Source organism: Phaseolus vulgaris, chromosome 2 (assembly GCF_051622355.1).
Source record: "Phaseolus vulgaris cultivar YP4 chromosome 2, ASM5162235v1, whole genome shotgun sequence".
Lineage (NCBI taxonomy): Eukaryota > Viridiplantae > Streptophyta > Magnoliopsida > Fabales > Fabaceae > Phaseolus > Phaseolus vulgaris.
In genome coordinates, this window is record NC_143499.1 from 40,888,961 (window position 1) to 40,901,543 (window position 12,583).

General features: G+C 30.4%; 1 protein-coding gene and 1 non-coding gene across 2 annotated transcripts; both read right to left on the reverse strand.

The window, feature by feature from the left end:
• Nucleotides 1–137: 137 nt before the first annotated feature.
• On the reverse strand, nt 138–3,190 carry LOC137812077 (protein DEHYDRATION-INDUCED 19). Its single transcript, XM_068613966.2, has 5 exons — nt 2,736–3,190; nt 2,482–2,621; nt 1,421–1,498; nt 1,017–1,309; nt 138–677 (listed from the first exon to the last, which is right to left on the reverse strand). Exons 1-5 carry the CDS (start codon nt 2,818–2,820, stop codon nt 569–571), a joined length of 705 nt encoding a protein of 234 aa, XP_068470067.2. The 5' UTR covers nt 2,821–3,190; the 3' UTR covers nt 138–568.
• A 5,287-nt stretch (nt 3,191–8,477) lies between these two features.
• On the reverse strand, nt 8,478–11,911 carry LOC137812078 (uncharacterized). Its single transcript, XR_016518755.1, has 3 exons — nt 11,745–11,911; nt 9,447–9,605; nt 8,478–8,723 (listed from the first exon to the last, which is right to left on the reverse strand). It is a non-coding gene; the product is annotated as an uncharacterized LOC137812078 (transcript).
• Between the last annotated feature and the right edge of the window lie 672 nt (nt 11,912–12,583).

Sequence of the window (12,583 nt, forward strand, 5' to 3'; positions counted from 1 at the left end):
CTGATAAATGCACTACACTTCCACATATTTGCATTCTCTGGAACATGCCATTTGGTATATGTATGGGGAATACAAGTTATAGGGGGGATTATATTTTAAGTAAGCTAAAAGAAGGTGAGTATCTTTAAAAAAACTAATTAATCCAAATTCAAATACGTATTTATGGTGCAAAGCAAAATAGTTACTATTATACATTAGATTGACTTGTTTTTTCCAATCTATCTTAAAGAGAATTTTTCACATATTCCACTTGAAGGGGAGCATAAGGATCCTACTGTTCTGAGTCAAGGGAATTATAAATAGCAAAATAACAAAATAGGTCTTTCCATAAGCTATAAAACTTTTTTTAGAGTAATACATCCCCAGTGAAGATGCTTACAAGTTACAAGGGTGGGATATAAATGGAAAATATGATCAGATTCGGCACTGTGTCAAAGTTGCCGCTTTGACAAGATACCAATCAGGCTAACATGGATTGTCGAACAACCACTGATCCCACTAAAGGTATCCTTCATTCAAGATCCTTAACCATGCTGATTATTCTTCTGTAAGCATCTTACAGCTCTCATCAGTCGCCTAACAAAGTTGAAAGAAACAAGTCCTGCACAAAACCAGATCTCCCAGCAGCTTGTCTCATCCTTTTCTCTCGCTCTTCAGTGCTCAAGGAGGGATCAAAACTGTAGAAGGAGACAGATAAAAGTTGTGATTCACAGGTCAATCTTTGATACAATGATAATGATTAAGCATGCATACTATTCCGATTGGTCCAGTTTATCTACGCAGCCAAAGTACAGAAAACAGATTACAGTTTAGTAGCAGGGCCAATATTTGAGACATTCTTGTGTTTTTTGTTAAAAAAATAATGCACGGGATGGACTTTATAGAGAGGACAATGACTCATCATTAGGGTCTGAATTATATAAATGTGTGTTAATTAGATGATGACTTGAGGGATTAAACATCAAAATATCTTTCTATTGGATACTGATAAGGCAGTTAAAATTCAAATAAAGCACCTTGATTTCCAAATATGTTCAGGTGTCACATTTTTGGCAGAAGAATCCTCAGCCGTTGTTACCACAGATTTTGAAATCTCTTCAGCTTCAGAGGCCGGGAAATTCAAAATAAATGAGGATAGAAAGGGATCAGTAGCAACATTAGACACTGCTGCACTGTTTGACCGGTATCCTCCTCCGCCACCACCACCAAGAAGCACTTGTAGATGAGCCTCACGAAGATCTCGACCCAAGATAGACAATGTCTGACTGTTTGGAAGAGCAACTCTTCTTAACCTGCGTCTTCTCTGTACGTAATCCTTAGTCAAGGGAATCCATTAAATTATTTCAATTTTCATTCGAGAAACAATTCATTATCTGATCATGTTTAAAATATTCAAACAAAACATGGGTATAAAGGATATCTTGAATAAGTGCCCATGTTGCAGCGTTATGTGACTTAACATGTCCCTTGCAACTTTAACGGAGCATATAGGACAAATCTGCATCCCAGAAAAACCAAGCATGAGCTACCACAGCCAGATACAGTTAAGCCAATCATTGAGGCAGGGATAATGATTTTTTTTATTAACACACACATATGCAATGCGACATACACACAAAATGAGCTAAATTCTAATAGTGCACTAAGGCAGCTTATCCATATCAGTTATCACAAGATTGTTAATTACAGGTAAAATTCACGACTAAGTGTTCAGGAGATCATCAATCAACATGTTACTTTTTTATGATATGATATATAACTATTTTCCATCTGAAAAAGTGGTTGCTAAGAACATTCCTCTTGAACGATCTTCGATATATTGTATTTATGACCTAAGCACAGGCATACAATACAGAAGTGCTACTAAAAAGAAAGACAATTCTCCTAGGAGCTAAGCCCTCTTGATTTTAACCTTGAACCCTATTCTTTCTAAATTTCCTTTGAATCCTTGATTGTCTGGTCTTTATAATCGATGACAAGCTTATACAACTAAATCATATCTTGACACGCAAATTTCCTCATCCACAAAGTTTAAATTAATTATTTATATACATTCTGGAGCAAATTTCCTCCTCCACAAATTTCCTTCACCACTTCTAGATGTTCTCATAAATAAATCACAAACCTTCTGGCAACAAGGATAACAGCAAACTACCCTTGCAGTCATGGCTACTGTTAAGGTCAATCAAAAGGTAAGACCTACAGCAGAGTGCCACTCCAACATCCTGAACTTCAATAACTTCAAAATATGTCATGGTCTTAGAATTCTTATGAAAATGAAATCTATATAAAATTGAAATGTCCATAGGTTTCCTCTACACAAACCATGCTAACATGCTTCCAAGTAAATATTAATCTTCCGACAACTATGCTATCAAGGATACCAATTTCTCAAAGACAAAGAAACGAAGATCTAGCTTTCCAATTTTTTAACGAAACAAACATCATAAAAAAACATCAGAGAAAAAATAAGCCTCATACCGTGACTCTTGATTCACAAGAATGTTCGTCTTCGAGATGAGAGCACAAAGACGCGATGTCAAAGTCTTCATAACAATAGGGGCAAGGGAAATCGGGTCGCACCTCTTCTTCCACATCAAAATCATCGATTCCCAACCGATCTGACACACCCCAGATATTCAAAAAATTTAAAAAACATATTTTGATTGAACCCAGAAATTTTTTTTCAGAAAAAAATAAAAAGGGAATTGTCACGTAGCACAGTTAACACGAACCTAAATGAGAATTTTGATGGTGATGCTGAAGCGTGTATTGGCGTTTAGCGGCGGCAAGACGCGAGGTCCAGAAGTCAGAATCCATTGAAAGATCGAAGAGATGAATTGATGAAAGGGTTATGTAAAAAAATCAAATCAAATCAAATCAGCACCTTCAACAGACTCAACGAACACTTTTTTTCCTCTCTAATGGATGAAAATAGTTTGAGATGCAACGTGATCTCAGGTCCCAAGTGTAGAGAGAAAATAAAATAAAAATAAAAAAGAGTTTAATATTGTTTTCCGAAAATGATTTGACTTTTTCCAAGAGTTTCAGAATTGCCGACTGTAATGGAGCGAGTTTTGTGGTTAGCATCAAACTTGAGATTAAACAAAGGAGAGGAGATGTCAGAGTTTGTCTTAAGATATACACACCTTTGGTTTTTTTCTTTCTTTTTATTCATTCATTATTATGTGGTTATCACAATTTTCCCTTCTTCTTTTCTTCTTCTTTTCACCCTATTTCCCCCTCTCTACCTTTCTCATTTTAAAATATTTAATTAAATTTTAGTTCACTTTTAATGTAATTGTAAAACAAATTTTAGTTTTCTAACGAGATAAAGCCATAAGAATTTTTGTACCCAAGAATTTAATTGTCACAAGTCAATGTTTTAAAATTAATTAATTAATTAACAAGAAAAGTGAGTGAAATGTTATTTCAGATATATAATATAATGAAACACATTGCAAGATTATTCTCAGTTTGTTTGTAGGTCTTTTTCAACATCTATATTGAAAGCAATTCTAGTTTGGTGGTAGATTTAATTAAATTTACTTTATTTACACAATACTTCAGATTACTTTATTTTATAAGCATTTTATAACATTACATTATTATTGCACAAAACGTTTTCTTTTCCAAAAAAATTAAAAATCCATACAATTATCGAATTCTATTGTGCTTGTTTCAAAGAAAATATTGATTAGAAGAATATTTTATCATTGGGTTATTTTTTAATCTTAATATATTAAATGGTGTCAAGTTCAAATATATTACTTAAATATACTAAGCAAATTCTGACATGGCAGTTATAACGATTTTTCAATTCTTTTAAAAAAATTTATCGAGTTTTATATTTTCAAATTAGTAAGAAGAGTTTGTATTCTCAAACAATATGAATATTCTACATGAAAAAAAAAAAGTAAAAATCATTTTCTTATATCAATCTGTATGAAATTATAATACAATTTAACAATCTTATTATATATGACAAAATACGTAAATCAAGTTTAGCGTGAAATTATGTTGACTTAATTAATTGTCTTAAATCCGTATTCTATGTATGAGTATTTAGATGTGTTAAATTTCTAGAGTGAAATCTTTACCTCAAAAGATACTTTTAGTTTATAAAAAAAATATACATAAATCCATAGTTAAATTCTACAATAACAGTACATTATTTCCCTTTAAAAATAATAATGTGAATATTTCTTAGCTCATTGTCTCTTATATGATAAGACTTAAAATTGTATATTTTTATCAAGTAAAAAATTAGTCAATATAATTCAATCAGCACGAGTTTATGATTATATAATTGACTCGTCTACAGATATAGAGGACATATATAACATATTAACAACATATAGATTATTTTTTTGATAACAGGTTTAAACTCTTTAGGTATAGTTTTGTTTGAGTTTTTCATATAATTTTTTTTTAGTTCTATAGTGAGTTTTGTCTTGTCATTTATGTTTGTTTGTCTGTTGTTGTTTTTTTTTAATCGAATATTTCATGTTATGATAGATGAGAAATAAAGTTTGGAATATTAGTTTAGTTGACATATCAGATTTTATAGTATAACATGAATTTTATAAAAAAGATTAAATTGGTTAAGTAGTACATTTAAATTCTCTTAAGTGAAATTAGGTTTAATTAATTTTTTAGTATCTATTATTAAAATTATCAACTTAACTATAATAATATCATCACATCAATATATAATATTAAAGATTAAAATAACAAAGTAACATATTTCTAAAGGTTAAAATAAATAAATAAAATATCTTATTTATAGGATTAAAATAAAAAATATCATAATTTTTTTTTATTTCACAAGTTAAACGTGTGGTTGCTTGGAAGAAATGTATGTTAAAAAATTTGTTGGTGACGAGTTGATATTTTTACAATTGGCGACTTGTGTTCTTCCTTACAAAGCAAAAGCAAGAAACAAAATTTTAAACCTTCTATTTTCTTAGAAATAAAAGGCCTTTTTTATTTTATTCAAAAGCTTGAACATTGAAGATTTAATGACTCTAATGATCATGACCAAATTGACGTTGATCCAGTTTGGTTGCTTGATGTTGTATTTAATACTGTGTGCTTTTCGTTGACTATAATCTCACATAGAATACCCATCTATCAATCATTTTTATGAATCAAAATTAATTTATTAAAATATTATTCTCAACTATTAGGATTTTTAATGAACTAAAATACATTTTAATAGAACAAACCTATATCTAAGAACAACTTCAAACAATTTTGAAAAATATTGGATTTGAGGAAGTTCCAGAAGATTTTCAATACTGAGGACAACTCTTTTACTTAGAATAACACTTTATTTGATTCTTGAAGATAATTGGTTTAGTCATTTTGATATCACTTTTATCTTCTTCTTTTTTATTTATTCTTGTATAAAGTGGTCTTTTTCTTATTTATTTACTTTACTTAGTGTATTTGATTTTTTACCAAAATGAGTGTGGTTTGGGTTTCCAGAATACCTTTTTGTATTAGGTTTACTAGAACAACTTTCTGGAATAGTCTTTTTATAATATGTATTCAGATTTTTGTTATCTATAATCCTTTTTTTAAATATGTTTCTAGATTTTTTTTTTCAAAATATGTTATTTATAATATTTTGAGTTTGCCCTTTTAAAATGAGATATTGATTTTCTAATTCTATTATGAAATTTTATTTGAAAGATTGATTCTGGATTTCGTTCTTCAAAATGTTTTTTTCAATTTCAGATATTCAATTTTAGAATGAATATAAATTCTGAAATTTAAAAAATTTAGAATATTTCATCGAGAGGGCATGAATTAATTACTAATTTCAACAAAAAGTAGCAATACAGAAATGTTATTGCTTTTGCGTCTAGTCCAAAACATTTTAGCTTCCCTTTCTCGTCTTTCATTTCCCTTATCTGTACCAGCTTATCATTATTTAGTAATAACAACTTGAAACTATTATTATTTGTAGCGAGAACTTAAAGTGTGAATTGATAGATAATTTGATTAATAAAAATTATAGATTATAATTATGGTGTCAAACAATCTATTTATACATCATGAACAAGTAAATTAATTAATTATAAAACAATATTTGAAGTAAATTCATCCACTCACTTCTATAAATTATTAATAACTTATTTATTACATTTTAAAAAATCAATTGATCCTTTGAACTTAATGAATCAAAATTAATTAAATTAAGTGTTTTACTGTTTTTTAAAATATCATTGATTCGATTTTTAGTTCAATTTCAATTACAATATTATTTCATTGATTTTGATAAATATATTATTGATTCAACCTTAATTGAAATATCGTTAACTCAATCGATGACTCACTTCATAAAATCTTTAGTTTAATATTAGTCAAAGAATCACTAATTCACTCATAGTCAATATATCATTGATTTTGAAATATCTTTGGCTTAACCTCAATCAAGATATCGTCAACTTGACATTAGTTGGAACATTATCAACTCGACTTTCATAAATATCGATTAAGACATTGTTGACTTGATATCAACTAAGACATTATCAATTTGATTTCAATAAAATCATCTTCAACTTAACTTCAATCAAGAAATCATGAACTTAACCTCAACAAAAATATAAAACTCAACCTCAATTAAGACATTTCCTATAAACTTGACCAAACAACGTCAACTCAGAATTGTCATACCATTTGTTCTATCTTAAGAACATTATTATCTTCATATTGACTTAAACCTTTTTTACTTCTATTAGAACATTATCAACATGAAATACTCATATAATTCATAATTTTTAAAAAAAATAATAATAAACCAATAAATTTTTGAAATATATTATTTATGGGGATGAATTATATTTTCATCTATAAAAATATTTTATAATGGACTTCGATCAATTTTAACTAAAATTTAAATGAATAAAAGTATATGAATGGAATTTTCAATCCTATTCCCTGTAACGCTAAATAAAATTTATTTTATCCATTAAATTTATCTGCCCTATTTATACGAATAGTGGGACATTGTTGGTAAAATAGTTAGATTTTAAAAAAATTATATCGCTTAAGTTTAATCATATATAAAAAAACGTTTTATTAAGAAAAATTGTACATTTTAATTATCTCTTTGCATAAAGAAAATAGTCTTTGACTGCTTAATAAAGGTTAGAGGTGGCTATAGAAATCAATAAAGGTTAGAGGTAGCAAATTGATGTTTATAATGGGATGAACCAAACAATGTGCAATTAAAGTTTTAGAGTTTTTTTCCAGCACCTCCATATATTCTTCTCCCACCTTCATAAATTTTTTATTTCCAAAAATACACCTCTCTAATACTTCGAATTACGTAATTCAGAAGTTTTTTTTTAAAATACGTAATTAGCTTTCGAATTACATCATCCATAAGCCTTTTTTTATATGCATGATTAATTTCCGGATTATATAATCTATAAGTCTTTTTTAGCTTCTGTATTATGTAATCTGGAAGTCTTTTTTCAAATGCGTGTCCGGATTCCATAATTCAGAAGCTACTCTATGGGAGTGGCACAAGAAGAATAAAAAAGTACGTTTTGTATGGGGTGACAGAAGAACCTATGGAAGTGCAGGAAGAAACAACCAAAGTTTTATTGGGTTTCTAAAATTTAGGTCTGAGAAATTTAGCATATTGAACCCGGTCCAATGGACTAGACTTGATTGATAAAATGTAGGTCCAAAAAATTGAACCTACATGCCCTAACAATTTATTTATTTATTTTCTTTTTACATATATTTAACTGTATTTCTGAGAAATTTTATATTACATGATTAGTTTTATCTTTATTCATTTTTAATTAGAATCAATCTGACCTAATATAAAGCTAGGCTGGACAAATAATTGTAGCCCAAACGAAATTTGGGTTGGCTCAATCTGATTTCACAGTTCGACAAACAAAATTACATATTTAGATACACATAATGATTGTTGATTAGGGAGGAAAAAAGATGAAGAATATGTTGAATAAGTAATATCTGAATACTGACCAGTGAATTTAGAAAAACCAAAAAAAAACTACTCTTTTTCTGCCCTCATTTATTTATACAGTAGTGTATCCACAGAAAACAAGCATAGAAAGTTCAGCAAGAAAAACAGTAACAAATATTTAGAGGTAGAGAAACATAAATATTTTGGGAAGGTTATCCTGTAGGAAAGAATTAAAATAGATTACTCAGTAAGCTACAACATTAACTTATTCAGAATTTTTTTTATAAAACTATATAAGAAACTATATAAATTAGAATGCTGATAAAAGAACAGAATAATAAAATAAAATACACTACAGTCTCTTTTGTATTATATTTTGAAATAAAAGAAAGTTACAACAACAGAGAAGCTTGTGAAAGTTTTAAATGGATGATTTAAGAAACTGATGCTGAAATGAAAGAAAAATGATTGTTGTTAATTTTGAGTAGAGGCAAGGCAACTGAATGTGTTACACCATGATGTGCTAGTTACTTCAACTTTTCTTACTTTTGCTAATCTTGAGAAGGGCTTCAAGTAGTATAGGTATACAAATTCCACGAGACATATCCTCTTGTTTTACTTCAGAACTGGAACCCTTTGCTAATGTTTTCTCCTCCCTTTCTTCTATTCTCAATGAGTTTGGAAAGTACAAGCGTCCCTTTTCTCCTTCTCTCAGTCCAATGAGATGCCCAAGGGATACACTGTTGTCTTGAAAGAAAGATGCTGTGGACTGTTTTTTCCAACACAAGAAAACAGTTAAAAGGAGCCTTTATTTTACATCTCCTCTTTCTTACTACTGCTGAATTCAGGACCTTGGTGGGGGCAATTTTCCTATGTTTTCTTTAATGAATCCTTTTCATTATCAACTAAAAACATATAATTGAGTATGGGTTTAGGCTGTTCAAAATTATAAAAGGTGGCGGCAAAACATAAACAATGATTTCTCTTATAGTGTTCCTTAGATGAGAGGGTACATTTGCCTACCCTCAACTCTATGTAGGTCCTCCTATGCCTCTGAGGATCTATATGAAATACATTACTTTGGGAAATTGGTAGTTCTCACATTGAAACTCTACATTGACTTAATGCTAGAAGTGTAGACCAATATCTGGCAAATTGATGGCTTGTGACACGTTCTCATCTTTTGTATAACATGAAAGAAATGTCAGCCACACATGGTTTACACAGAATTCTTTTCCATAATAACATAGATTCTATCAGTTATTGCTTTGAAATAAGTTGTTAATATGTTCATTTGTGTACACTTTGATCAGAAGTACAGTTTCCTTAGATAGTTGAACTTTAACTATGAACTTCTGCTGTTCCTACTAACTAGTTATTTCAATCCTCTCTCTTTGATCCTTAGTTATTTTCATTTAATGACACGAGAAAAACCCTTGTATCCAATCAACAGTGAGAAAGAAAGAAAATAGGATCTGTGAATTCAAATTACCTCAGTATCAAGGTTGGAGGATGAGAATGAGGAAAAACTGGTGGACGGAATGTGCATTGAGTGTGTCTCTACTGGAGCAGCTGGGAGTGATTCTACATCTCTAAGTCTTGTATTCAAGAAGCCAAGACCAAATGGCCATCCAATAGGCATTTCATCGTTCTGAGAATTGATGGCAAGAAAAAAGTAGTAACATTAGAAATACAAATAAAGTTTAAACGAGCCTAATGAAAATCTGAGTACAATTTTAGCCAACGTATAGCATCCGAAGAACAGTTTACAAGAGTTCCCTGAAGAGCAAGGTGACAGAAATTTATGATTCAAAAACTGGCATTTCCTTTGCTAAAATACTTGAAATCATACAACGAGTATTGCATCACACCTATCATGTCATATACTTCACTTCAGCTCACAAAATGAGTTCAACTCAAGAATATGGATTTAGTAAATATAAAGGCGAGCTCTTCATTGAAAGAATAATGAGGACTATGTAGATCAAATGTTAAAGATCAAGATATCAAACTTCAATCTAGTTAATCGTCACTCTTCTCATTTTTGGAATTTGGATTATGAAGAAATTTTAGAGTTCAACTTACCAAACAAAAGCTTAGAAAACAGTTGTACTGAATTGGAGAAGTTGAGATATGTATAGCAAATATTATGCTAGAACAAGAGAAAGGTAAAGCAATATTGAAGGTACCATTGGAGACCAAGTTCAGCAGGTGTAAGCGTTATGAAAATCTTCAGAAATTCTTAACATTGCATAATTGTTCTATACTATCCTCCTGGTGGTGCTAATTCTATGCTCCTTCAATCTTGCTGATATGACAATGCAGCTCTTCCCTTTCAAAGATTTAAGGAAAGAAAGTAAATTGATCCACAAATCCGGTAGAAAAGAAGATCATAAAATCTATTTTCAAATGACCAAGAGGCCTACATATCTGTCAGAAGAATCATCTAAATAGGTGAGGTTGGTAAAATATTATGTCATTAGATTCTAAAACCCACACAATTTGTTCTGACCACCTTTTGGTCTCATGTCCCACAGCAAACTCTGTCACCGACCATTTATGAATCTTCTAGTTGTATATTACATAATGGTAAACTAAGTGCTATTTCTTGGTTTGCTAACTGGACAAACTCTTCTAACAGAGAGGTATGGCTAATTACAAAATGAAAATAAACCAAATTATCAAGGGGAAATAGAACAGAAAGAAATCAAACTGTCTGAATAGTTTGCACTTAATTGGTGTTCACTAGCGCTTTAAAAAGAATGCTCACGATTCAGTGTGAATTGAATGGGCTCATTTCTCCAGAAATTTCCCAGATCTATTTGCCACACACTCACCCCGTACCTTTTTTAAAAAATATTTTGCTCCATTTTGATTTTGGATTTGGCCCACATCATGTGGCTTTGCTAGATTTCCTTATCTTGTTACATACTATATGAAATGAAAAGAATAGTAGGTCAAAAATGATACATGAATGGTTATGTTTACAGATAATTGTTCCAGTGAGAAAGACATTCATTTAAGAGAAACTCTGTTCCTACACCATCTAATTTATCATTTTAAGCTAAAAATTTAAAATTGGACCTACCTTTTCCTTGGCTTTAACTCTTCAAGTTGCCAAAATTATGAAATAGTAATCTTCCGGACAGGGCCATTAACATTGTTACCCCATTTTCTGCTTCTAGTAAATGACATGTTGGCATTACAAAGACCTATCCTTCCCTTCAAATCGCATTCTTACAACTAAGTTCGGACAACAAACATTGATGGGTTTTAATGAAATGTTAGTTCGCATGCCCACTGTTCTCACAACTACTACTTCCATTACGGTCCTTACTTGAGACACTAATGGGGTCATTTCTTCATGTCAGTCCATCTGGAAAGTACAAATTTTACAGTACACACATTCATCATAGTCCATACACATTGTTTTCTTTTCATTCTGCCACTCCTTCTGGCTAATGCAACTTCTACTCATACACACACATGACTGCATTATATATGCTCAACATTACTTTCACCCAATAATTTCAGCAAAATAACAAGAACTTCACATAACAGCAAAATTCAGTTCCCAGTTCCATCAAACATGACTTGCAATACTATCAACCACTATAAGCAAACAAAAACAAAAACGTAGAAAATATGTGCCTTACAAACTGATTACTCTCTAATTCAACTAATCAAGAGACTGCACACTAAGAACATAACCATCCACACACAGAAAAACAAACCCAGAGAGATTCAGTATCAATTCCAATTTAAACACTTCAAACTTCAAACACATCACCATGTATTCATCAATAGCAGTAACACACCGAGAAAGAAGTATTGTTCTTTTGGAGTGCATAAATAAATAAAAAAACTGAAAAAACAAAGGGAGTGGTAAGAGAGATGGTGAATGGTAGAAGAAAATGGAAAAAGAAGGCATATTTTTATGTCATGGTTGTAATTTGTGCAGAAGAATAGCAAAAGGGTACTGAATTATTATTACCTCTGAAACCATGTTGTGTCAGTTGGCTCTACCGAGAAATTGATGACAAAATGATGATCACGGAGAAAAAAACTGAGGATTTGTATTGGAGAGAAACCAAAGGAAAATATACGTGTCTCCTAACTAGTGTAATAGTATCCTGCATTAAACGTAAGACATGCTTGTGGACCCACATCACCGGTGGGTCATTGCTTGAGTTAAAGATCAATTTTTTCATGATGTTTCAGAAATTAATCCCAAATGTTATGTACTTTGGTCAATGGATGAAAAAACTTGTATTAATTTACACACTTTTTCTATTAACGTATTATAAATCGGTCTAAAATGGTATGCAAGTTTCAGAGTAAAACCTCTGAAGTAAACATATATATACCTTTTTTTAGCTTATTCCCTGTTTTGAGTAAATAGTTCCAAAAAAATTAAGAAAATAGTAAAACATTTTTATCTCCAATCTGATGATTATAATCATTTAATACTTAAATTGAAATTGGGACTATTAACTACTTTGTTTCCCAATATATTGATCAAATTTGTTCATAAAGACAAAATTATGTTTTATGCACGACAGTGACAAATTATATCTAATTTTTAGATAGAGACCAAATTGATTATGTAGATGGAAGTAGAGAACTAAA